A 26,859-nucleotide genomic window follows, 5' to 3' on the forward strand; every position below is an offset into this window, starting at 1 on the left:
GTGTGTGTGTGTGTGTGTGTGTGTGAATAATGCAATATTTTCCTGCAGCTGGTGCAACCCAGACTTCAAGCAGGGGAAGGGGTGGTTTGTCAATGGCAAGGGCAGGGAAAAAAGTTCTGCAGCGAGACAGGTAAGCTCACGATGGCTTTGTTTTTAACATCTTCCAGGCTTATTTGTGCATCACAAACACTCCTTTGGTACCCCTTTCATTGATTGGTTTCTCTGCCTGCCTTATGCTAATCCATCATTGTTTGCTGAATTTATTATGGCATCATATTGTGATTTGTGATGGTTATGGAACCGACCCCCGGGTGAATGAACATCCATGACAGGTCGGAGTTCCTCGTTAGTTATATCGTTGGTACATGTGCCCAGATAGCTCCCCCCCCCAATCGTTGTCTAAGGGAAACGGGGTATATGTCTACGCTATAGTAGGTCTACGCTACAGTAGGTTTTCTTCTTCCTCCTCCTCCTCCTCCTCCTCCTCCATACCCCTCCTGTTCTTCCTTTATTCCTCCTTTAAATGCTCTTTGATTCATGGCTCATATACAGTGGTTTATATGCCCTGTGTACATATATGGCTCCACCATTAACAGCTCATATACATGGCTCATATACAAGAAAGAAGCAGACTCAACCCGGGGGGGGGGGGGGAGGAGATCTCCAACTCTGGGAAGATTGACTGCAAAAAGAGGCGTTGCCGTGACATTTGCACCCAGGAACTCCACCTCCCAAGAACTCTGATCCCCTCCAAGTCTCTGCCCCACTCAAGCTGCTTAAATGGTGGAATGGAACGTCAGACGGATCATGCTTGTTGAAACGCCATGGGGACCCAGAGACAATCTGCCTGCCTGTTTGTGCTGAGGAATTAGAGACCACTGTTGGAGTCTGCGCTGAAGCCAGGAAGAGCTGTGCCAGACTGAGCTGGGAGAACGGCTGATCGAGCATGAGGCAGAGGCGCGAGAGCGAACGAGCCGGCAGGTCCTGAGCGTGGGGTGATAGCTCCATACTGACGTACACTTATTCTGCTTGCTGTCTCTCCAATAATTGCTAATTTGTCTCACTATGCTCACGAAGAGAATCACATTTATAAAGAGCACATTTATAAAGAGGTGACTTGCCTCGACCCTTCTGGGCAAGGCTTTACAAATGCACATCACATTTTCCTGTAAGCATACATCGCCCACATTGTCTCGCTTGCATCTACACCCTTCTGCTTTTCTTACCCCTCTTTTGTTTCCGTTTCGGGATTGACACACGTCCGTCGACGTGTGCTGCAGCGAGTCAAAGATCAAACTGACTGCTTGCTCCACCACTATCTTCTTTTTTTCCTTTCTACATTTCCTCGGTATGATTCTGCTGGTGCTATGTCCTATGTGTAGCTGATTCAGGTAAGATTGTGGAAGAAAATAAGGGCTAAGAGTTAGAATCTGTTCTTTTGTGCCTGTGAAAATGTACCTTTCATGACTGATTATTGTGCTTGTAAATATGTTTGCTTATTTGGGAAAACGTTTTTTTCCATTTGTGCTCTGCCTGGAACACAGGCATCATCTCAACTGACTGGAAGAGGGGCCTTGTTGTCCCTCTCTGGAAAAGAAAAGGTGGTTGCCAGGACTGCAGCAACTACCAAGGGGTGACGCTGCTCTCAGTGCCGGACAAGGTCTTTGCTCAGATAAATCTTGATGGGGTTCGCCACCATCTGCTTGAGCAGCAGCATCCAGAGCAGTCAGGCTCTGCACCAAAGAACTCAACAATTGACCGTATCCTTGTTCTTTGGATCCTCACCAAACGCAAACGAGAGTTCCGGCAGGGGCTGCTTGCAGCCTATGTGTTGATCCCTGCAAAGCGTTCGATTCAGTGAATCGGGATGCCCTCTGGAGGATTCTCGGTCTTTGTGGGGTGCCACCAAAACTGATCGATCTGATGTCTGAACGATACTCTGGTTCCGAGAGTACTGTGAGATGTAGTGGTACCATCTCTGACATTTCCAGTTGTTACTGAAGTTTGTCAGGGGTATGTACTGGCCCCCACACTTTTCAGCACTTGTCGGGACTGAATTCTGGGGAGGGAGTCAGCTGCAGGAAAAGCTGCGGTGCATCGTTTGCGAAATTAAGGTCAGAGATCTTGACGTTCCCAGTCGATGCAGTCATCTTTGCGGAGACTCTGGGTATCCTTTTGGGGGCCCTTGACGTGCTGAATGAGGAGTTAGAGCTCCTGGGTTTATGGGTTTCCTGGGTCAAAACCAAGATTCAGGCTTTCAATGACATCTTGGATGATGCTATCTTGTCTGTACCTGTTTGTGATGATGATGTTGAGGTCATGGAGAGATTCACTTACCTTGGCAGTGATATTCATGTCTCTGTTGGCTGTGAGCCAGAGGCCAATAGATGTCTGGGTCAGGCCTGGGGAGTCATGGATTCACTGGATCATGGGGTTTGGCGCTGTCGGTACCTGTGTAGGAGGACAAAAGTTTGAGTCTTCAGGTCATTGGTGCTTCCAGTCTTGCTCTCTGGATGTGAGATTTGGACTCTGACCATGGATCTGAGATGGAGACTTAATTCCTTTGGTACCAGGTCTCATCATTGAATCTTTGGCGATCGCTGGTCGGACTTTGTGTCCAACGAGAGGTTGCTGAGCTGGACCCAAATGAGATTTGTTACATGCATCGTCCGTGAGCGTCAGCTGCGGCTGTGGGGACATGTGGCTCGTTTTTCTGACTCTGATCCCGCTCACCAGATTCTCTCAGCGAGGGAGCCTCGTGAGTGGAGGCGAATGGGCTGACCATGTGCCTCGTGGTTGCAGCAGGTTGATCAACATCTCCAGATGGGGATGGGTCAGGCATCTATCTGCCTGTGGGGTGGACAGATGGAGGCCTCTGGAGTACTGGCAGAAAGTGGACGCAGTGACGCGCTGCTCTGGCCCATGCTCCCATACCTGACCTGACTTGTACAATATTTGCACTGTCAGTGTATCAGATTTCTTACCAAAGCATCAAGCAGTGTATGTAGAAAGCTTGGCGAGGAGGGGGAGGGTGGGTGTTAATTGGATTACAGAAGCATATCTTCTCTCTACATATTTTTACCCACACCACAGAAGGAGCACAAGTGGGTCGGATACCTCCATTGAGCTCACCAGCCGTGGTGATGGTGTAACCAATGCTGGCCCTGTGTTGAAGTCCATTTCCAGGAATGTAACTTCTGGAAGGTAGGTAATCACCCTATAAGGCTTCCTTAACTTAAGGATTTTTACTTGTATGGATTAACAATTTATGGTCGACAGGTTAGCTCAACTGGCAGGGTGGCCGAGAAGTACGAACACTCACCTCCGAGCTTTCTAGCGTGTGTTCAAATCTCTGCCGAGCTATAAACTGTCATCCTGGTGTTTCACAAGTTGGGTGAGGCACCAATGTGTGTGCCGTCCCTTGAGTGGACATTAAACTGGGTGTCATTGTGTACCAGTCTTACGACTACTACTACTACCACTACTGTACATCTTTAATGGCTCGAATAATTTCTACATTCTTGTGGGGTCGGCCGAGTCAGAAGTTTTGGCTTCAATTTGAAACAAGTCTTTCACAAACAGGATGGTCAGGCCTGATGTTTCACTGGAACCCGATTACGCAGGAATTTGGTCAAAATGCCATCAATAACTCCGACTGTATACAAGAGACATCTTGGAATATTTAAGATCCACCAACTAATACTAGGTGACGAGACACCCAGGATAAAATCCACCCAATGGACGGAACACCTTTTGATGCAATGCCCTGTCTGCGAAGCACCATTCTGACAGTTTATAATCATTTAGTGAATGGAACCAAGACGAGATAGCTAAAAAGTATGTCAAATACGATACTTGTAAAATGATGTATGAATGCTAAATGAGGCCTTTTGCGCATGTGCTGTGTGTATGCATTTATATCTTTTTCTGGTTCGGCTCACAGGGCACTTTTAACCTGCCATTGCTCGTGCGAAATCTGATTCAAATCGTCTTTTAAACATAAATTTCAGAATCTAGAAGAAAGAGTGGCTGTTTCAAGATTATTAACCATAATTGTTTTGTTCCTCAATACAAATCACTCATGAGAATGTAGGATATACAAGAAATATACAGGGATGATAGGAGTTGGGTGAATACATTCTAGCAGAAGCTGTGGTTACAACACACACGCACACGCACACACACGCACACGCACACACACACCTTTCACAAACCAATAGATGCAAAAATCTAGTATCATTTCCCTTGTGGCCCCAGAGCCCCCCCAAAATTATGTTACTCACAGTTCATACACATCCCACCCCCCTCCCCCCCCAACTCCCAAACATGATTAATAGTAAATATCATCATCTTAAACTTACCCTTTGCATCAGCAAGCCCTGGATATGACCTTCCCATCGGTGTTAAGAAGCACGAAGGTTTGGTTAGAACACTTCTGCGGACCTTCGGCCTTTCACTGGTGCACATCACGTCAATCAGGAAGTTCTCCAACTGTTTAATTGTGGAGACACACCCCTTTCCCACAGGTACCCTTACAAGTACTTTTAGCTTCTTGAAAAAAAATTTTTTTTTTGTCATTTCAATCCTACAATCCTTATCTGAGAGCCATGGAATATGTCCAGGCCACCCTGATTTACTGTTACTCAGGGTTTCTGTGCATGCTCACTGAGCAATCTGGGAAGGATTACGGCATTTCAAAAGTCATGTTTTGGAATGTCCAAATATTGTGACTTTTTCAAAAAGAATTTGGTGTTCCCCGACAGTGGAAAATGTTACAACCCATTCCTGAATGCAGGTCAGAAGGCAAAGTCCAGCCCGATGCTTGTGATGGAGGAGGCCGCTACTCACATGCCACCTGTCGCATCCCATCTCGTCAAAGCGGCCCGAAGACCTGCACACAGTGTGGTACTCAACATCCTGTAAACTGGGCCCGTTTTTGCTGTATGTGTGGGGCACGTAGAGTGCCTGTGAATCCCTTGTAATCTCAATCTTTTTTTTCCTCCGCCTATATCTGCTGTGAGCCAGTGTTTCTCATTCTCAATTTTTTCTGCCTTTTGCTCCTGTTATCATTTTGTCAGATTTATGATCAGTCACTGTAGGCCTAGAAAGTTGTTTGCCTTTTTGTGGCTACATGGTATGTGAGAGTTATTTGAAGGTTGATGAAATGGATTTTTTATTTTATTTTAAATGTTTTGATTGTGCAAAGTCCTGAATAGCTGCCATTTTTCGGTGGATTATTGGGGGAACTGTCACCATATTATTGCTATAAAAATGAAAGAAACACAGAACATTTAAAAATTAACGCTAAAGTATACAAATCCCCCAAAATTAAGGTATGTAAACATTTTTTGTCTCCCTCAGGCTCATTTATATGTTGTGCATACAAAAAGGGCTGCATAAAATTTCCTCCCTCCCATTATCCCTTTCTTCTCCCCCAACCCCCCCCCCCCCCACTGCTCCAGTACACACACACACACACAAACACACCACATATGCCCTTAGCCATTTGCATCCATGTTGTCACTTCTTGATGCCATTGCAAAATTTTATAATCGATTGAGTTTATTTCAGTCCAAAAAAGGGCAAGAGTTTTAATTTTTGGATTCTTTCACTTCATGTTTAGCTATTCCTGCAAATGCCAGTTTTAAAGAGTTGTTGGAGGGTATTTTTTATTTTTAACTTCCTGTGACCCAAGTACTGTCAAGCAAACAATACCTGGACCACAGGTGAAGGTAAAGTGAAACAAAACTGCTATTTCATGTGAGCCTGCATTCTTTACCTCCACCACTGAGGATAGATGGAGGTTATGTTTTCACCCTTTTTTCTCTGTGAGCAAGATATCTCAAAAAAGTTGTGAACAGATTCGGACAAAATTTGCTGGACAGGTTGGGTGTGTTACAATGACGAATTGATGAGATTTTCGTGAAGATCTGGATTCATATCCAGCCTATCAGTGGGAAAATGTAAACTGTTCAGCCTGGCGGAGGTACGCGCTCCACCAAGTGCCATTCTAGTTGAAACTAGTTTCGTTTATTGACTCGTCAATTGCAATTGGGACGAGGAAACTTGCAGTTTATATCCGGAAGTGGCAACGAGTGATTTCAGTACGAGTCGTCGATAAGATTGTTGCATCCAGCCTAATGACATGTCGATTGCACTGCTATATAAACGTCAGAAGCTATTTACTGTAATGCTAAGATATCAAACTGCAAAGTATTGACAGCATGAAATAAATGCACAATGCGGTAACGCAAAGTTAAAGCAAGAAGTACACACTACAAATACGCTGCCTTATACGAAATGGCTTTAAAAGCTCCCTTACATGGTGGAGAGCAATCAAGCCAGTTCAGGGTCATCTGCCCTTGATGCAGTCATTTCCTGTTTGAACTGGATTATGGAAAACAAGACGAACTGCATAATAAAGTTTATTGAAAATGACTTGCAATGTTTCAAATGCTCGATTTTGAATGAGAAGACAGTTTGACAAATCAAGTTTTCTCCAGCCTTTAATTCAGTAAAGGAAATGTCCAAGTGTTTACCACGGTAATTATTGTTATAGAGTTCCAATTCGTAATCCTTTACAATAAAGAAGCATTATGAGGCTTTAGAAATGACCTGTATTCAAAAGTACTTTTGAATGCAATCACTTTTGGGAAAATGACAAAGCTAAAACTTACAAGCAATCAAACTCAATGACATCCGATATTCATGGTTCACATTAGGACCATTTAAAAAAAAAATTAAATTAAATACAGACTGATTTTGTGCTTTATAAAAGTTATAAAGCCTCCAAAGCAATTTGTACAAGTCGAAAAAAAAAGACTGTATTCACCAGTTCGACTTCTTCAAGATATGTTTAAGTGCCATTCAAGATATGTGGCATTTTAAGGAAAATGCTATTTTTCAGGTTGTAGTGTTATGATGTTAATTTTGGGATAATCTCAGATATCGATGATAACAAAAATGTCATTAGTTTCCTTTTCTTCATGGATTTGCATTGCTGAGTAGGTGATGGCCTTGACTTCTGTACCCTATAGAAAAAAATACACGATTTCACAAAATTGTTCACTTTAATTGTAATCAACCATTTTGTTGTTACATTTGGGGGGAAGAAGGTGGAGGGGAAGAGGAAGAGAGTTTGACATTTATTTCCTGAGGTGTGCACGTGTGTCTACCTGCCATCTTTCCCACAGAAATTATTTGTTTTATCTTGTGTTCCTGGAGGATTGAATTGATATAATTGTAGTATTTATAGATGTGGTTGAGACTTCATTCAGAGTGTAAAGCACATTCTCCACTTGGGTGTGTTTTGAAACCAAACTGCTTGAAGCACAGTCATTCACAGAGTTTATTTCTGGCATGTTTGGTTTCCATGCCAGCTGTGTTGTGGTTGTGATTAAAGCGGTTGACATGGGGGGGCCCAGAGGTGTGTGTGTGTGTGTGTGTGTGTGTGTGTGTGTGTGTGTGTGTGTGTGTGTGTGTGTGTGTGTGTGTGTGTGTGTGTGTGTGTGTGTGTGTGTGTGTGTGTGTGTGTGTGTGTTTCATAAAGCATAACTCTCTTGATGTCCCATCCTTGCTCTACTATCTCCCAATACAGTGCAGCATCTCTCTCTCTCACCTCTCTCCCCTCTCACCTCTCTCCCTCCCCTCCCATCTCTCTCTCTCTCTCACCTCTCTCTCTCCCCCCCTCTCTCTCCACCTCCTCTCTCTCCCACCTCACCTCTTTCCCCTCTCATCTCTCTCTCTCTCCTGACATATCCGGATGGTGGTTATGTCTGGACGGTGTTTGTCTCCGGACGTGTCCGAGTGGTTTTTGTCTCTGGCCAGCTTGGCTTCAGACGTGTCCAGGCAGTAATTAACGCTCCACCGCACATCTGCCTTCCCTTCCTCTCGCCTCACACTGTTCCCTTCGCCCACACCTCTCTCTCTTCCCCCCCCCTTTTGTATTCCCGTCAGTGAAGCGACGTGTGTTATTTGCTCGTACAGTGCTCCCTCATCTATCACGGTTAATGCGTTCCAGACCCACCCACGATAGGTGAAAATCCGCAAAGTAGAAACCACATATTTATTTAATTATTTAAACACATTTTAAACGTATTTTAAACCATTATACAGCATCCACACACTCTTATTAACCTTCCCCACACACATTTAATCAGTTATATAAAAAAAATTGTTTTAAATTTTTCATCGGAAATGCGACTTCATGGGGCTGCAAAGCCTAAGACCAAAAATAATTTTAAAAAATACTATATTGCACTATAAAATATAAAAAAACGTATTATGGGTACTGACCTATGAAGATATGATGATGATGATGATGATAGCTGTGCAGTACTGATGACGATGATGAGATGAATGTAGTACTGCACAGCCAAGAAGAGCATTAAATCTCTTCTACTGGAGGCGCCTCTTCATCAGGCGCCTCTTCATTGAAAACCCGCGATGTAGTGAAGCCGCGAAAAGTGAACCGCGATATAGCGAGGGAGTATGTGCTTAGCCGATATCAGCATTTTTTCTGTATTCGACAGATTGGTGTCAGTGTGATTACCGACGACTACGTGTTGCATACAACCCAAAAACGTTGAATAGCTTTCACCCTTGTTTTGGGTGAATTTCAATAAAGAAACTTTAAAAACAACATTGCATTATAGATGTTTCAAGGAGATATGCATAAACATTAATATTTATAAAAAGCTGCCAATCGTCATGATGAGTAGAAAAAATATTTGGCTCGGTAAATGAGAAAAATCGTTAATACGACAAACGGCTCGGAAATCGGGTGTTAACAAATATATTTTGTTTTGAAATTCACAAAGAGAAACCATATAACCTTTGGAAAGCACACCCGGTTCATATAAATTAACCATTTGCTTCAGAAACAGTCAAGAGGACAAAGGAAAACGTGATTGCTCGTATGCTGCTGAGGTTAAAAGTGAAAACCTCCAAGATACGGAATAAACCTTTAACACCAGGGCGCCTGAAACCAAGCATGCACACATACCCATGGAGAGTCCCTTTACAGATGCAAATCTACCCATATGTACCTCTACTTTGTAGCAACTGCTGACTGCACATCTCGATCAGGACACTAACTGTCCCACCATCGACTGAAGGGCGCTCGGCAAGCGGCTAGAGCACTCCAGCAAGCACTCCAATGAAATGGTTGATAAGGAACGGTTGGCTTGGCAAGCGATAGCAAGTTGATTGGTAATGGCACATACCCACAAAAAAACTAAACATCGCCGGTTTGTTAACCTTTCAGATTCCACTCCAGATTCCAAGTTATTTAATCCACATTATCCGATCCTCCAAATGCGAATGATATTTAATGGCTGGCTTGGCAAGTGATTACCGATCGCCGATCTATCACATTAAATACCTACCGGAGATGGCCGAAATAGCAAACTACGTCCGAATTAGACAAATGAACGCTTTTTCTTTTCGCAGTCAGAACTGCTGCTAAGTTTGATTCTGGAGCTTAAATTTTGTAATCCGGCTGATATTGAGAGATTCTAGAGGTGAAGGTATGTGTGGAAATGAAATAAAGCCACACACGCTGGCATCTCTGGGTATTTATAAACACTGCAATGTATCCAGCGATTTGTGGGTATGATGATTCGGCATTAGATACGAGTGAGGAAAGTGGTAAAAAAAACTATCGTTGATAAACCGTTGCGGCCTGTTCCAACCCAAGGCATTATTGAGCAGGCCAAACAAAATGGCGAATTGAGACCCCGGTGAGGGAGAGCGAGGAAACCAAGATGCATCTTTCGGACGCCAGCGAGGTGGCCGATGTTTGTGCCTGATAAAGGATATAATTAAATAAGGCCGTTAATTATCTTCAGTAGGGGTGTTTTAATAAACCCAAAACCAAATTTTCACTCGTGCACTTCCTTGGAGTTCCCTAAGTGTGCATGCAAAGTTTCAGTTCGCTAGATTTCATGGTTTTCGAGTTATGGAGGAGATGCACGCACACATCGACTGACATTTATTATTATTATACATATAAAGCTCATTCTAACGACTCACTGACTGACAGACTGACTCACTGACATGAATGTTCGGTACCTTCCTGATGACGTAGAAAGCTGAAATTTTGCGTGCCGATGGACATCGAAGCTGAGACACTGGGAAAAGTCACAGCTTCGTCGGAAATTGTCCATATATGAAAATATAAATAAATGAAAAAAAAAATCAAGTGCAGGTGAGTGACCCGAGACGATGGAGAAGCACGGTTTTGTTAATGCTTACAATGTGCAAGCGCACCCCAGTAATATTAGATATTGCCGAGTGTTTGAAAGTATGATGAAGGCGATTTGTGTTCTCCAGTGTTCAAGTATATTGTTACGGCTGTGGAAATTCGCAATACACCATAAAGGGTCCTTAGATCAGTTATGACGCTAAGTTTATGTGCAGATAGTTCCCCACCGTTGTTTAAAGGGAATTCGTGTGATTCATCGGGATGCGACTCTGAGATAGCCGTTTTTCTTTTCTATTGTTATTTTGAACAAACCTCCATGCAAGCAACAAGCCACGTTGAAAACCGTTGAACAAAAAAAGGGAACCAAAAGAGTTCCGATGGGCGCGCGGATTTTTCCCGACTTTTTTTTTCCCCGTGCTTGGTGTGAAGGAAAGGGGGAGGGCAGCTCGCCGCCGATTGGTGGATGAACTGCGTGAGGCGGTCGGGGTGAGGGAACGCCCCTTTTCGGGAACCTTCTCGAAGGGAGGTGGAGCCGAAAGCGGGGAGGAGCGAAGGGCGGAGCCCCACGCTATATAAGGCGGACCACGCGCGTGGCTCACTCTCTCTGTTGGGGTTGGTGGTGGCCAGGGTCGAGCTCGCTCTCTCCCTCTTGGTGGCCAGGGTCGAGCTCGCTCTCTCCCTCTTGGTGGCCAGGGTCGAGCTCGCTCTCTCCCTCTTGGTGGCCAGGGTCGAGCTCGCTCTCTCCCTCTTGGTGGCCAGGGTCGAGCTCGCTCGCTCTCTCTCTCTCTCTCTCTCTCTCCTCTCTCCTCTCTCTCTGTCTCTGTCTCTGTCTCTGTCTCTGTCTCTCTCCTCTCTCCTCTCTCCTCTCTCCTCTCTCCTCTCTCCTCTCTCCTCTCTCCTCTCTCCTCTCTCCTCTCTCCTCTCTCCTCTCTCCTCTCTCCTCTCTCCTCTCTCCTCTCTCCTCTCTCCTCTCTCCTCTCTCCTCTCTCCTCTCCCCTCTCTCCTCTCTCCTCTCTCCTCTCTCCCCTCTCCTCTCTCTCTCCCCTCTCCTTTCTCTCTCCCTCCTCCTCTCCCTCCTCTCTCCTCTCTCTCCTCTCTCCTCTCTCCTCTCTCCTCTCTCCTCTCTCTCTCTCTCTCTCTCTCTCTCTCTCTCTCTCTCTCTCTCTCCTCTCTCCTCTCTCCTCTCTCCTCTCTCCTCTCTCCTCTCTCCTCTCTCTCTCCTCTCTCTCTGTGTCGTCGATGTCGCTCTCTCTCTCTCTCTGGTCCTGAAGCCCCTTCTGCCCTTCAGTCCTTTCTTGCTCGGTCGTGGGTCGTGAAAGCACCAGCAGCAACGCCGGAGAGAGCTCGCTGACCACGCCAGGGGCCCGAGGTCAGGCGCAGCTACGCAAGGCCGTGGGGAGTCGACATCGAAAACCTGCCCACCGTCGCGCCACAAGGGCGCGGGTAAGACCCTTCGGTCTCACGGGACCCGTTCGGTCCTCCAAGTCCCGTGCCATAAAGGTTTACAAAGCCCGTCTACCTCCCTGCCTATGGGGAGGGTTTTTCTTTGCTTTTGTATGACTGCTGTGGCGCCGTGTCCCTATAAGTAGACCTGTGTAAGTGACTGTACATTGCTCGTATTCGGTGGTAATGCTTTCTATTCGTTTCTTGTACATTGCATGAATGCCTTGCTTCTGAATACGTGTGTGTTATAATAAATGTCCTTGTGTGAAATGTATCCCATTCGTCGTCTTTTTTTCCCTTTTGAAAGTGCCATCTTGAATCGCGGAATAAATTAGTAGTGGGTTTTGAACTCCTGGGTAAAGAAGAGAATCTGATCCGTCGAGGTCGGCGATAACACCGCTCGGTTATCACTGAAGCACGGAACGGACCGCTTAAGTGGTTCGTGTCCTAGGCCGACCTGCGGCGAGGTACGATCGCCCGGTCGACTACTCGCGCAGGTACTTAGGTAGGTCGAATTTGGCGAGCAACCCTATCCTGCGCGGGTGAGCAATTTGGCACGATCGTGGTGAGGTTAAACCCCCACCCGTGACTGGCTCCTGGCGGTAGTTCCAGGAGGGTCGCGACTGAATTGTCCATCTGGTGGGCGACGCGGTTGCGATTGGAGTTACGCAATCACTCGCACGCCAGGCGGGCCAGAATTCGTAACAATATAATTAAATTGAAATAAAGGTTTCAAGAGGTTTAAAGGTGTATAAATTGATTCTGAATTTTACCACCGTATTTTTTTTTAGCAGTTGAGCCTGGTGTTGGCGCAGTGGTTAGGGCAGCGGCTTGGGATCCAACAGGTCCTGAGTTCAAGCCCCGTTGGGCCACTGAATTAATACACCAGGGGGTTGACTCAGCCTGTCATCCTTCCGAGGTCGGCGAAATGAGTACCAGTATACTGGGCCGGTGTATACCCCGGTTAAAATAGGTGTACCATATCCCTGTGTCGTAAGAGGCGACCAGGGTTGCGTCAGGAAGGGCATCCGGCGTAAAACATGTGCCAAATCATTATGCGGATCATACAGATGATCCGCTGTGGCGACCCCTAACGGGAGCAGCCGAAAGAAGAAGAAGAAGAAGAAGATTTTTTTTTAGCAGTTATTACATCACCCTATCTGACACGTTACATTAGTTATTCATGCCTCTTGTTTGTGTCCATTTTGACATCCTCAAAAACAATGTTTCCTGTTTGGAATGATTTTTTATTCCCGCGCTTTCGAAAAAAGCGGGAATATTGTGATTGTCTCCGCCGTCCGTCGGTCCGTCTGTCTTAACCTGTAACTCCTCCAACACCGTTTGAAATAGGAACTTGAAACTTTGGGACATAGTAGATATATGTATGGTGAAGTGCACAACACTTTCGGATTTTTGATATGACCCCTAGGGGCCGGGCCAGAGGGGGTGGGGTCATGGGGTTGATTTTTTTTTTTTTTAAAGTGTATTTACTATTGTACATGGTAAATTCTTTTATAAAGAACTTACTTATGTGGCCCCCATGAGTGACAAACAGTCACAGGTTTTACTGTATTTATCTAATTGATTATGAATAATTAAAATTAATATTATACACAGTACATTCCTATGATTAAATTGATGCACAGTTCTATATTGCTGGACAGTGTTAAATTAATGTTTCATGAAATGTTGACATGCTTACAATGACTTCTGATTTTGTAAACATAGTAAGTCTTTGGTCATAAAGCACATCAAATAGAAAAGAATAGTCAATCCATTTTGCAAGATAAAATTTCACCTCGCGTTAATGGGACAAAGCAGTGCGCGCGGGAATATGCGATCGTGTGCCATCGACAACATAGTTCTAGTTATCCCGCCCCCCCCCCGGAGGGAGGGAGCGGGATATTGTAATCGTCCGGTTTGTTTGTCTGTCTGCCTGTCTGTTAGTAACTTTACGGCAAAACGGCTTTAGCAAACACTATCAAATTTAATCCACAGGTGGGCAATGAACCTTGGACGACCCCATTAACTTTTGGGTCCAATTGGATCAAAGGTCAAAGTCAAGGTCACGAAAATATAAAAATCGTTTTTCACTCATAACTTCGTCAAAATGATCTGATTTACTTCAAACTAAGCTTATAGTGAACCTTATTCTATTTGTCACTTATAATCCTACCCATTCCTATAGTGAAAAATGCATATTTGTGAATATCGGTAGGGTCCGAAGTTTTGGGGGTCATGGTCATCGGTCAAAATTACAAATTTTCCATTAAAACTAAAACATGGTTACAAAAATACAACTTTACGGGAAAACGGTTGGCTCAAACAGTCAAATTGTATCCACAGGTGGGTAATGATCCTTGGACGACCTCATTAACTTTTGTGTCCAATTAGGTCAAAGGTCAAGGTCAGGTCACGAAAAGGTGAAAATCGTTTTTCGCTCATAACTTCGTCAATAAATGGGTGGGATTTGTTGTGCCTGGCACCACTTGTTTATTTTGTTGGGTAGTCGATCTATCTACCCTTATTGTCAGGTTTTTGGGTAGTCTATCTATCTACCCTTATTGTCAAGTTTTCCGTCGTTATGTCTGTTGGGTAGTCGATCTATCTACCCTTATTGTCAGGTTTTCCGTCGTTATGTCCGTCTGTCTGTCTGTCCAGGCCAGTACTCCGTTAATCGTAGGCCGATTTTGATGAAACTCTGGTGGTAGGTTCATACCATGACCTAGTTGTGCGTGTTTGAGAACCGTTGCTCTGGACCCCTCGGTTGCCTAGCAACGGGCCTTTGAAATGTTCAAAAAAAAATCTAAAAAAATTAAAATATCGAAATTCCAAAATCAAACGATGATCGTTTGTGGGCAACACATTCAGCCTCCTTGACAAAAAAATTCAGCCTGCTCCCATGAAAACTGTCGGAGAAGATAGACAATGAATCCTGGTCGAAAAAAAAAAAATAACGAAGTTCGTTATATCTCAGAGACTACGAGTCAGACATACATGAAACTGGTATGGTAGGTTCATGGTATGTCCTAGTTATGCGTGAGAAAACCGTTGCTATGGACACTTTTGTTGGCTAGTAACGGCTGAAAAACGACTAAATTCGACTTGATGGACTACCCATGTCCGCCTACCGGCTTGTTTCACTGTCAGGCAGGCAGACAGAGTAAAAATTATAATCTCGCTGCTCTCTGCGCATGTGTGATCGGGTTAGGGTTAGGTTAGGTCAATATACGGTAAAATGATATACTTACCTTTCTAATCATGTTGTGATTCCTGTTGGAAATATAACTTCGATTTATAAAAGCTGTTCCTCTATCATAAACTGATAAGACAGACATACATGAACCAATTAGTTAACCCTGCGATTTGCTTTGGGTGCATGTGGTAATTCCAATACCACTGCATCCTTCTCATTGGCTTCTTCTTTCGTTTGCAGCACAGCATAATTTGTAGCACAGCAGGTAGCATCATTTGCTACCTTTGTTTGTAGCATCATTTGTTTGTAAACATCATTTGTTTAAACACCAAACATCATTTGTTTGTAGCACAGCAGGTAGCATCATTTGCTGGGGGTAAAAAAAAAATTCACCATGGTGCCAGCGATAACTTGCCTTCTCTTCACGAACGGCACCGTCAGATCTTTAAAATCCACTAACTAATGCTGGCAGATGGGACGCCAAATATTAATGTCTTTCCAATGGATGGCACACACACAATTGCCCTGTCTGCAAAACACCAAGGTAATTTATAACGGCTGAGATTTTAACCCAGGCTAGATAGCTCAGAAGCACGAAGCTACTTCTTACCACACGTAATTATGATCCAAAAAGAAAATGCGATGCATATTTTTGAAATTGAGCTTCCATTCATGCTGTTTGGTACAATTTAAACTAGAAGGGTACTCGGTAGAGCACATACCTCCACCACGTAATGCCTGATTCACGAGAACACATGGGGCCCAATACATCTTTGAAATGTCATGCCATACAATCGTTTTTGGCCCTTTCTCTCAAGGGTAAAGAATCACTTTAAAAACGAGAAGGGCATTCTGTAGAGCGCATACCTCTGCCACGTAATGCCTGATCTATGAGAACATATCGGGCCCAATACATTTTTGAAATATCATGCTGTATAATCGTTTTTTGGCCCCATCTCTCAATGGTGAAGAATCACTTAAAAAATTAAATAACTCATATCCAGATCTGGATTCGGATTTTCACCAAAATCGAATCAATTTGTCGTGGTCGCGCACCCAACCTGTCCACCAAGTTTGATCCGAATCCGTCCAGAACTTTTTGATATATCGTGCTGTATATGAATTTAACCCAATCCCTCAATGGTGAAAAATCACTTTATAAATTCTCGGATCCAGATCTTCACGAAAATTGAACCAATTCTTCCTTGTCACACACACACACAACGTGTCGCCGTGTTTCATCCGAATCCGTCCACAACTTTTTGAGGTATCGTGCAATGTATGAATTAAGCCCGATCTCTCAATGGTGAAAAATCACTTTTAAAATTCTCGGATCCGGATCTTCACAAAAATTGAACCAATTCTTCCTCGTCATACAACCAACGTTTCCACCAAGTTTCGGCCGAATCCGTCCACAAGTTTCTTTGAGATATTCTGCACACAGACAGACAAACAAACAAACAGAAAGGGGTGAAAACATAACCTTCACCTTCGATAGCGGAGGTAATTACTCATTTCGTGAGCACAAAAATAGGCAAGAAAGTTGTAAGCAAGAAAAATAACCATTTTTAGCTTGCCTACGACAAAGTCAGGTTGGCTGTGAAAGCCATAATGATGTCCTTCAGTCAGTGAGTCCTTCCTTCCATGTCATTAACATTTTGCTCCCCCCCCCTTTCCACATCCCAACTCCTTTGAGACGGCTCAACGGATCATTTTGAAACTTGGCATGATGATTCATAACGTTGATGTGCAATAACTAATGGAGCCCTTTAAAAAAATCCATACAGGTGGTGAGATAATTAATTAGCTAATTAACTGAAAATGTAATCTATGTTTTTGTATTTCCATCACATATCGTGAGATTCATTTCTCACGAGATGTTTTGTGGTCGTTTAATTTAAACCTCTTAATTTCATCTAACCTTTTAATTACATTTTGACCTCTTAATGTCATTTACACCCTCTTGCTTTGAAGAACAGGAAATAAAGGGGATGGGAGGACAGAGTTGGGGAGGGGTGGCAGAGAGGGGACAGTCCTTGCAGTCCTTTCATGACACTATAGACCCTTTAATACCCCACTGACCCCTTAATCCCCGATAGAGCCCGTCTACTATTGGAATGTACTCCTTTGACCTTTAGACCCCATAGACCCTTTAAACTATTGGACCCCTTAAGACTATTAAGACCTGTTCAACTATTCAACACCTATTCGACTCCTTAAATCCTTTGACCCTTTAAACCCCTGACATTTTTAGAACCTTTCATTTACATCTTTTAGACCCTAATGACTTTTAGAATGTAACCTTTCGACTTTTATACTCTTTGAAACCTTAAACCTTTTAAGACCCTTTAGATATTTACATCCTTTCGACTCGTTAGACCTGAACTACTTTTGGGACGTACTGTTTTTGACCCCTTACACCTGTATACCCTTTTGACCTTTAGACTATTCAGATTCTTTAGACTTTTGAGAACCTTTCAACACTTTAGATCCTTTAGACCCTAATTCCTCTTGCAATGTACCCTGAAGACCCCTTATCGCCCTTTACACCTTTAAACCATTGAGATCACTTTTATGATCCTCTCAACACTTTAGACTCTTACACCCTTTAGACTGTTTACTCCTCTTTAGGGTCTAAAATGATTTAAGGGTTCTTTCACTACACAAAAACTAATGGAACACTTTTCATCAATTCACGACACACTCATCGTACATAGTTTACACTGCGCGGATACATTCGTGTTGTCAGGCCTTTCAACCCCCAAGGCCCCCTATTTTTCCATCAAATCAAACTGAAAATCAACTTCATCACCTAATGCACCACAACTACGTCCCCCTCCATCAGGAGACGAGCATCTGTCCCATTTGGAACGATTCATTAATATTGCAATAAATCTCTAAAACGAGACTTACCTGAGGATGCTTGTCCAAGTTAAATTGCTCTCCCCACCTGAAAAAAGAGAAACTATTTTAGGTGTGTCATTTATTTGGAAAACAAATCTGCCAAACTATTTTTCATTGCTCCATTCAACTTGTTTGCACAGATACATTTTTATGCCTCTGCGGTTGAAAGCCGGAGGCAGTGTGACCACTCGTTGGCTTTTTTCACAAGATCTTGGGTATTCGTTGTTCACCTTGGCGTCTTGGTTTTCTATAGGTTTTCTATTATCATCGCTTTTCCGAAACCTTGTGAATTCTTGGCTTTTTTTCATTGGCTCACCCTGGCATTTATGAAAATGAGGAGTGGTCACACTGGCCAGAGGCGTTACGTTTTCAGGTTATCTGTCCATGCATCGTTACCGGTTTTTTTTGTTACCACAATAACTGGAGAACTGAAGGGATTTCAACCAAGCTTGGCACAAGTTTAGACTGTACCAGAAAAATCCGTAACATGTAAGTATATATACTCGTGCAAAAGCACGTCAAAAATGACAAGTTGGAATTATTTTATTCAAAATATTTAAGGAGACTGGAAGATGTGATGTTTTGTAGCAAGAACCATTATCTTGGAACACTACATGTACAAATGTGACCCTATTTTCTTTATCTTCTGGAACGTTTCATTTTGAGGGTACAGCCTCGTGAGCGTGCCAAACTCTGAAGCCTCGGCCGAGCGCAGGTGTGCTTATATCTTCTTCATTTATTAGACATCCTACGGATGTAAATGAACACTCGTTTTACTCTGTGCGTGTCGTACATCACGTGCAGCAAATTTCACCTCCCTGTGCCTTGTATTTATTGTTATTTTTAAACGCTTCTGTACACTGCCCTTGAGGCCTGGTTTGCAAGTCATTGTCTACATTTCCAATAGACTTAATTACTTTTATGAAAAATGTTTTTCCAGTTTTTTAATCTTGAAAAATAGATCAACAAACACAGTCGTGTTGAAAGATTGGCCTTTAAAGCCCTTTTCAAATCGTCCTTGTGAAGGGGGACAGACAAATACAGCAATACACACTGTTGTGTGTGTGTGTGTGTGTGTGTGTGTGTGTGTGTGTGTGTGTGTGTGTGTGTGTGTGTGTGTGTGTGTGTGTGTGTGTGTGTGTGTGTGTGTGTGTGTCTCTGTATGCAACCGCCGTTTCTCGACAACCGCCAGTCCGATCCGATTGAAACTTGCCAGGAATATTGCCGGGGACCCGCGGATGTGCCTTTTCAAGGTTTGATATTAATCGGACGAGCGGTTCCCAAGTTACGGCCATTTTATTGCTTTTTTCAGTGTTGGAAAGGTGTATATATCGCAGCTGAAGTGTCGTTCCACCTTATCATGCCATTTTTCCCCAAAGATATCTCAGAATAATGATAACAGCATATTAATAATAATAATAATAATAGCAAAATAATTGGCAGTAATAAAAAGAATAATGTGATACAATGACCAATATCTGTCAACCACTAGCGACCTATGTATTGTCTGTCAACCAATAATGTCTGTCAACCAATGACAGGACACGGTGCTATGACGTCATGAATGATGTCACAAGGAATTTTTTTTTTTTTGCATGATTGATGTCAATTCTTCTTCTTCTTCGTTTGGTATAATGTCACAATCGACGCTGGGGACCTGAGTATGTGCCTTTTCAAGGTTTGATATCGTTCTTCATCCGTTTCAGCTGTTTCCCAAGTGTTTCCCAAGGTTTGAAAGCTGTTTTTCCCAAAGGTTTGAATTAATTGTTCAAATTATTAATTAATCCCAAGGTTTGAATTTTCCCAAGGGAAACAACCGTTTCCCAAGGGTTTGAAAGCTGTTTTTTCCCCAAGGTTTGAATTGATTGTTATGCTTGGTAGACATTTGTGAATACATTTACAGAGAGGAGGGGGGAGAGAGGAGGAGGGGGGCGAGAGAGGGGGGTGATGGGGGAGGGAGAGAGAGGGGGCGTCACAATTCGAGAGGAGAGGGGGCGAGAGAGGGGGGGGCAAGAGAGAGGGGGCGTCACAATTCTTCTTCTTCGTCGCTTGAGATGACGTCACAATTGACGCTGGGGACCTGAGTGTTTCCCAGGTGTTTCCCAAGTTATGGCCATTTATGATACAGTTGGTCCGATCTAATTGAAAAAATGCCCCAATCCAGTCGTCGTTTACGAGAGCGAAGGAACGAAGCTGCACATACGGGCACGCACCTACGGGCTTGCACTAGTATATATAAATATTGTTCCAGATCTGGAAACCATTTGCATTCAACAAACAGGTCCCAAAAGTCAGTTATCCCATTAAGTACATGTGAGACAGGTCCCTTCCTTTTGTCTAATGGAAGAAAAAAAAAAAACGTGCATTGCGACTTCTTTTTAGTTAGGTTACTAAATCTTTACATCCAATGAACAACCAACAACCATTCCATTCCCCATCATGACCCACCATCAACCTGCTCCTAAACGAACGCTTCGCTCACCCAACCCGAAAGCCTATTGAGGTACATCCCTCTGAGGCGGAATCTCGAGGATGTTCGAGGCAGTTTCATCACCACCACCTTTCTCGAACACGTGTGCAGTGGGCAGACTTCCCGGTACGGCTGAAATCCCGCCCAGAAAGGGCGGACCCATGAAGGCCCCGTCCAATCGGGGCGAACAGTGACGTCAGTTTCACCAAGGCCCCTCCCCGCTGAGGGAGGTCCATAAAAAATACAATGCCATCCTCAGCGGGGAGTTCTTCAGTGGTTAGGAGCAGTGGTTACGAGGGGCTGTTACGAGTTCTTAGTTGGTTTTTGCTGTCTCGAGTTTGAGCAGAGGATCATCGAGGCGGTGAACGCGTCTCTGCTGGGCCTCCACAAGGAAGGGCAGAGCGACCCCGACCTCCCTCCGTGGACCCCGACTATTCACCACCTGAGCTCCGCCACGAACGAGTCCCCCACGTGCGACTGAGACCAGGCCGACGACCATTGGCAGGTGCCGCAGCACAGAGTACCCCCTTTCTCCGACGGACAGGTACCCATCTGGACTCTGACCCCCAGCTCGTCTCTCTCTCATTGGCTGGAGGGTCCAATAAAGAACTCTGGGTTTCTTTTTGTGTGTGTGTCTGTGTGTGGGCCAGGCTTTAAGTAGAACTGTGTAAGTGCTTAAATCCTTGTAAATATTCCTTTGCATATTCGCCTTAAGTCTTGCCTGTGTCTTTTTACTGTTAATAAACCTTTATTAGAAATGTTCCCAGTCCGTTTCTGTCCCTTCTTACATTGGTCCAGCATGGTCCGGGTCTGAGTATAAGCGGGGGGTTTCATCCCTGGTAATCGGTCTATCATAGCCGGGACATCCTGGGCAGGCCCCGCTCGACTGCAACGAGCCGGAAAGGTAGGTGGCAAAGCGGTAGTCGGTCGTGTGAATTTACCACTGCCAGTAGAGTAAATCCGGTTCGACCAGGTGTTCCGAAGGCATGGATCCCCGGTAGACGAGATTGCATGGATACTTCGGTACATTGGATCGAGACAAAATAACTCTACGCCACGCGATCGAGATATTGGCGACCACGGTCGGTTCTGCGACCCGCGGTTCACGTAATTATCCGGAGCGATGGCCTACAATTCCGGGGAGTTTGGTGGAGATGACGTAATTTTCCCCACCTGACGGTCGTTCTTGCCACCGACCCCCGGCCCACAACAATATATTAGCGGGGTATGCTTACACATTGTGTGTATTGTGTAAGCATACGAACCTTGCTTCCTCATTGTCTCGGGTCACTCACCTGCATTTGATTTTTCATTTATGTTGAATTATGGTAAACATTGCAGAATGCACTGAACAACCTCCCAATGAAATTTCTCCAGAAATTACAGGAAATCATTTCAAAACTGACACCTGCTGTTTTACCCAAAATCGGTGTTCACGTCAAATGTTGAAATTTCATTCATTAATATTATAAAATACAATTCATTTTTATCTCACATGGAACATAGTTCCGGGGAGCTTATGGGATGGTGCGTCATCCGTCTGTCAGTCCGTCCATCCATCCGTCCACAAATACTTGCAACTTCTTCTCTAAAACTACACGTACAATTTCAATGAAACTTCACCACAACGTTCATCACCATGTATGTCCCAAAGTTTAATACGAATATGTGAGAAAAATACACGCCCAGACCAGCAATCGAACCCAGGTCCTCTGGTGAACCATACCAGTGCTCTGTCATCTGAGCTATCTGGGTGACCCATGGGCTGGACATGCCAAATGCTTTTTTAAAAAAGAAATTGCTCACATCTGCAAAAAAATGTATATGCTTCTGCTTATTTTATCAATTTACAAATCATGCCAGAAGACAAATAAATCGGTGTTAATTATTGCACAGAATTGCTTGGATATAGGTCACTTTGTGATCACATGACTATTCCTCCTCTTCATGGGGTTTTGGCATCCTGGTGAAGAAAGCAATATCAATTGAAGTTGAGGTGACTCAGACAGGCGAATACAGGACTAAGAGTCAGTGTTCGTAAGTTAGCCATTTGTCCACTGAAAAATATACTTTTTAGCTCGCCTGCTCGAAGAACAGCGAGCTATAGCGATACCCCCGGCGTGAGCGTCAGCGTGAAAATGTTAAAGTTTTTGGTGCAAGTTATTTAGAAGCTTGCCATTCATTTAATGTGTACTAGGATGCTGATATTTGGCATGGAGGTTCCTTTGGGGTATATTATTGATGTCGTGAAGTTGAAATAAAAAAAAGAATTTCAAATGTTTTAAATTTTTGAACTTAACTTTTTTGTAGCACATCAACGTTAAAGTTTTTGGTGCAAGTTATTTTTTTAGAAGCTTGCCATTCATTGAGCACCAGCGTCCAGAGCAGTCGGGCTTTACACCAAAGAGGTCAACGATTGACCGTATCCTTGCTCTTCGTGTCCTCACCGAACGCAGACGAGAGTTTCGGCAGGGGCTGCTTGCAGCCTATGTTGATCTCTGTAAAGCGTTCGATTCAGTGAATCGGGATGTCGTCTGGAGGATTCTTGGTCTTCGTGGGGTGCCACCAAAACTGATCGATCTGATGTCTGAACTCTACTCTGGTACTGAGAGTGCTGTGAAGTGTGGTGGTACCATCTCTGACTTATTTCCAGTTGTTCCTGAAGTTCATCAGGGGTGTGTACTGGTCCCCACACTTTTCAGCACTTGTATGGACTGGATTTTAGGGAGGATGTCGGAGAGATCAAGCTGCGGTGCATAGTTTGGGAATGTCAAGATCTCGGACCTTGATTTTGCAGATGATGCAGTCATCTTTGCGGAGACTTTAGACATCCTTTTGGGGGCCCTCGAGGTGTTGAATGAGGAGTCTGAGCCACTTGGATTACAGGTTTCTTGGGTCAAAACTAAGATCCAGGCTTTCGGTGACATCTTGGATGCTGCTGTCCTGTCTGTGTCTGTTTGTGGTGAGGATGTTGAGGTCGTGGAGAGATTCACTTACCTTGGCAGTGATATTCATGTCTCTGCTGGCTGTGAGTCAGAGGTCAATAGACGTCTGGGTCGGGCCTGGGGAGTCATGGATTCACTGGATCATGGGGTGTGGCGCTGCCGGTACCTGTGCGGGAGGACGAAAGTCCGAGTCTTCAGGTCCTTGGTACTTCCAGTCTTGCTTTATGGATGCGAGACTTGGACTCTGACCAAGGATCTGAGACGGAGACTTAATTCCTTTGATACCAGGTCTCTTCGGAGAATCCTTGGCTATCGCTGGTCGGATTTTGTGTCCAACGAGCGGTTGCTGAGAGAGACTCGGATGAGATTTGTTACCTGCATAGTCCGTGAGCATCTGTTGCGGCTGTATGGACATTGTGGCTCGTTTTCCTGACGCTGATCCTGCTCACCAGATTCTCTCAGCGAGGGAATCTCATGAGTGGAGGAGGCCAGTGGGCCGACCACATGCCTCGTGGTTGCAGCAGGTTGACCATCATCTCAAGGAGATGGGGATGGGCCTGGCATCTGCCTGGAGGATGGCCAGACGGAGGCCCCTGGAGTACCGGCGGAAAGTGGACGCAGCGACGCGCTGTTCTGGCACATGCTCCCATACCTGACCTGACCTGCCATTCATTTAATATTAGGATGCTGATATTTGGCATGGAGGTTCCTTTGGGGTATACTATTGGTGTAGTGAAGTTGAAATTAACAAATGATTTTGATTTAAAAAAAAAAAAAATTCAACCTAAGATGGTGTCAAAGCCACCCAATGCTCGCCTGTTTATACTAGACGCTTGCCATTCATTTAATATGTGTACTAGTTTACTGATTACAATATACATATATTGCTTTAAAATTATTTGGATCAAACTTCACTGCAATGCTTTATAAAAAATATTAGACGTCTTTTAAAACGATAAATGTATAAACAGGTGAGCATTGGGTGGCTTTGACACCAACACTCTGGTTAACATATAGTGTCTCTACAGTTGGAGTGAATGATGGGAGAGTGAATGTTGAATTAACAGAAGAATAAAAATTCACTTAGTTTATGATGTGCCACTTTTAAATAGTGAGAGGACAACTTTTAACTCTATCTGTGATCACAAAGCAATCGCCAAGGATAAAACTCCTCGAGTACCCCCAATCCATTAACAGCATTTTTTTTTGGCCCACCATATGACATCCACCTTCAACATTTAGGCATATAGTGTAAACTAATAAAATGTGTCCCCATCCACAATCTATCCATAAACTCATGAAAATTGTCAAAATGATTCAAGTTATGATCAGAAGTGTTTTTTGTTAATTAGGTCACAATCCAAAAAAAGTAGGACAAGAACATGAATCAAAAATCAGGTGCACAACTTCAGGGCAGGCGTACACTATTATGATGCAAAAACACATTGGAAGGCCAAGCGGTCTTTCAGATTCCACAATGGCAAAATTGAGTGAGGACCAAAAAAAAAAAAAAAAGGAGCGATGAAAGTTGTGGTCAAGTTTCATCAAAATTGTGTGTGTGGTTTTGGAGAAGAAAGCAAATACATATTTTGGGGGGAAACCCACCATAAACCCCCTTTAGACCCTGATTTTTTTTACGTCATGAACAAACTTCAGTCCATCATGGGTGATGAAGGTCAGAGTCAAGTTTAATCAGAATTGTATGTGTAGTTTCTGAGAAGAATGCAAATATCTCTTTTGGGGGGCAACCCTCCCCCCACCCCCACGTAGACACCCCTCAGGGCCCGATTTTTTTTAACTTTTATTTTTTAATACTGTGAACAAACTTTGGTACATACCGTGTGATGAAGGTTGTGGCAAAGGTTCATCAAAACCGTGTGTATAGTTTCAGAGAATAAGTTGCAAGTTTTTGTGGACAAACGGATGACTTGCCGTCGCATAATCTCCCTGGAACTACGTTACAGGTTAGTTAAAGATTGGGGCACTAACTGTACGAATAAACCTAACAGCAGGAATAAGCCCTCTCCTATCTTAAAGGGGGAGGCCAAATAAAAGTGTCATTTTTTTTTTCAGTGTACAAGGGGCAAACTTATGAACATCGACTTCTAGTCCCTATATTTTCTTGTCTGAACATAAAAGGACCCTTGATGGACTTACCACGAAAACAAATTGGCATGAAATCCAAATTACACATAGTCAAGGGTGTGCAAGAACGTAACCTACCCGATGGATCGAATTTTGAAGTTTACTCGATCCAAGCTGATCACTTTGAGCTCCTACAGACATGGAAAAGATGTTAGGACAATGGCATTGCAACAACCCTGGTACAAGTCCCCCAAAATCATCGCTGGAACCATTATAGCTCACCCTGGGTATGAAGAATGGATCAGCACAGAAATTAAACAGCCAAGCATCCATAAAATTGTAGAGAAGTGACATCATGTCACCACCTGCAGAAAATGTACAATGATCAACGCAGTAATCAAGTAAATAAACGGACAACTCTACCATCGATGAGGAGTGCAATTATTGAGATTTATGACTTGTGCGAGTTATGTGCAAACCATAAAAAGGACAGGCAAATACACCATCTGCCTGGTGTTGGCTTAATGGTTTGGTTGGTGAGCTTGGGATCCTCGGGTCCCGAGTTCAAAATACTGTTTGGCTGTTGAATTAATAGCAGGTAGGGTTAACTCGGCCTGTCATCCTTCCGAGATCGGCAAAATGAGTGCCAGCATGCTGGTATACTGTGTCGGAGTGGTGACCCGTCCAGGATTGTGTCCAATAGCCAAAGCTGTTAATGCCAACACCAAGTAATGCCAACAGATGTGACTCCCGGTTTAACATCCAACTGAGGAACATAACACACATTGATGAATCGATCACCCTGCATGTGAAACACTGGGAGGACAGATTACTACTGGGTCGGGATTCAAACCCAGGCTCGATTGCTCAGAGGAGAGTGTACGTGCATCTAGGCCATCCTCCCAGCCCAATCATTTTCATGCTTGCACTTGCATGCCACCATTACAAAACGTCATCAACGCTCACTCTTCCATGAGCCTCACTCTTGGAGAAAACACTTATTCTGATGACATTATATTTACTCGTACGCAGCCTGGAGCGGCTTAGCTGCATCATTTTCTAGGGGTGCGGATGTGCCGCTGATGCAACGCCCCCATTGCCAGTAAGCTGGTACTCATTTCGCCGACTTTGTAAGGATTACAGGCTGGGTCAACCCACCTGGTGTTAATTCAACGGTGGAGACAGGGGCTTGAACTCAAGATCCTCATATCTTAAGGCAGCCACCTTAAACGTTAAGCTAACGCCAGGCTTTTTCTGAATACATGAGGAACACGGTTTGATTTTTGTTTTCTCCCCTTTGGTGGAGCTGTCACACCCGGCAACCCATCACAATCCAGTGATCGTACCTTCTGCTTCTATCTCCATTGTTTGTAGAGGCTCCACCACTGCCAGGTCAGTGATGTAACAAAACATGGCTGTGGTAACCTGCTCGAAGGCCTCCTGCAAGGTGGATCCCCAAGCATGCAACCTGCAGGAGGGTTTCGTGGTTAATGATCAGAAGTGAGCAGAGGGAAAAAAAGGATGCAGAAATTATTGTAAAAGATGTAATTCATACTCACTGAACATCAGCTGTGTGATCAAGATCTGCAGAAATAATGAAATCAGAAAGTAA

At 44.1% G+C, this 26,859-nt stretch overlaps 2 protein-coding genes across 8 annotated transcripts in view; one reads left to right on the forward strand and one right to left on the reverse strand.

The window, feature by feature from the left end:
• LOC147027007 (zinc finger C2HC domain-containing protein 1A-like) overlaps nucleotides 1-7,538 on the forward strand; it is a 42,390-nt gene extending 34,852 nt beyond the window's left edge. For both annotated transcript variants that reach the window (XM_085883015.1, XM_085883017.1), the window contains 3 exons: nucleotides 49-130; nucleotides 3,094-3,204; nucleotides 4,796-7,538. In XM_085883015.1, coding sequence (XP_085739141.1) covers nucleotides 49-130; nucleotides 3,094-3,204; nucleotides 4,796-4,982 — 380 coding nt within the window. In that variant the 3' untranslated portion in view covers nucleotides 4,983-7,538. The remainder of the gene's footprint in view (nucleotides 1-48; nucleotides 131-3,093; nucleotides 3,205-4,795) is intronic.
• Nucleotides 6,489-26,859, reverse strand: part of TSLIG1 (tRNA splicing ligase complex subunit 1) — a 29,272-nt gene continuing 8,901 nt past the window's right edge. Inside the window, exons 2-8 of one of the 6 annotated variants that reach the window (XR_015058610.1) lie at nucleotides 26,807-26,831; nucleotides 26,594-26,715; nucleotides 25,530-25,612; nucleotides 25,386-25,438; nucleotides 17,757-17,793; nucleotides 16,162-16,277; nucleotides 6,489-7,031 (exon numbers count right to left, since the gene is read on the reverse strand). Coding sequence is in view for 5 of the 6 variants with exons in the window: in XM_085883019.1 (XP_085739145.1) it covers nucleotides 6,942-7,031; nucleotides 17,757-17,793; nucleotides 25,386-25,438; nucleotides 25,530-25,612; nucleotides 26,594-26,715; nucleotides 26,807-26,831 (410 nt within the window). In the remaining variant the exon portion in view is untranslated. Of the gene's footprint in view, nucleotides 7,032-14,898; nucleotides 14,921-16,161; nucleotides 16,278-17,756; nucleotides 17,794-18,822; nucleotides 22,181-25,385; nucleotides 25,439-25,529; nucleotides 25,613-26,593; nucleotides 26,716-26,806; nucleotides 26,832-26,859 lie in introns of those variants that run through there. The other 5 variants (XM_085883021.1, XM_085883019.1, XM_085883020.1 and 2 more) reach the window with 5 other exon arrangements.

This window comes from Eptatretus burgeri, chromosome 5, assembly GCF_056783735.1.
Source record: "Eptatretus burgeri isolate ZD-2024b chromosome 5, Ebu_testis_v1, whole genome shotgun sequence".
NCBI classification, from domain to species: domain Eukaryota; kingdom Metazoa; phylum Chordata; class Myxini; order Myxiniformes; family Myxinidae; genus Eptatretus; species Eptatretus burgeri.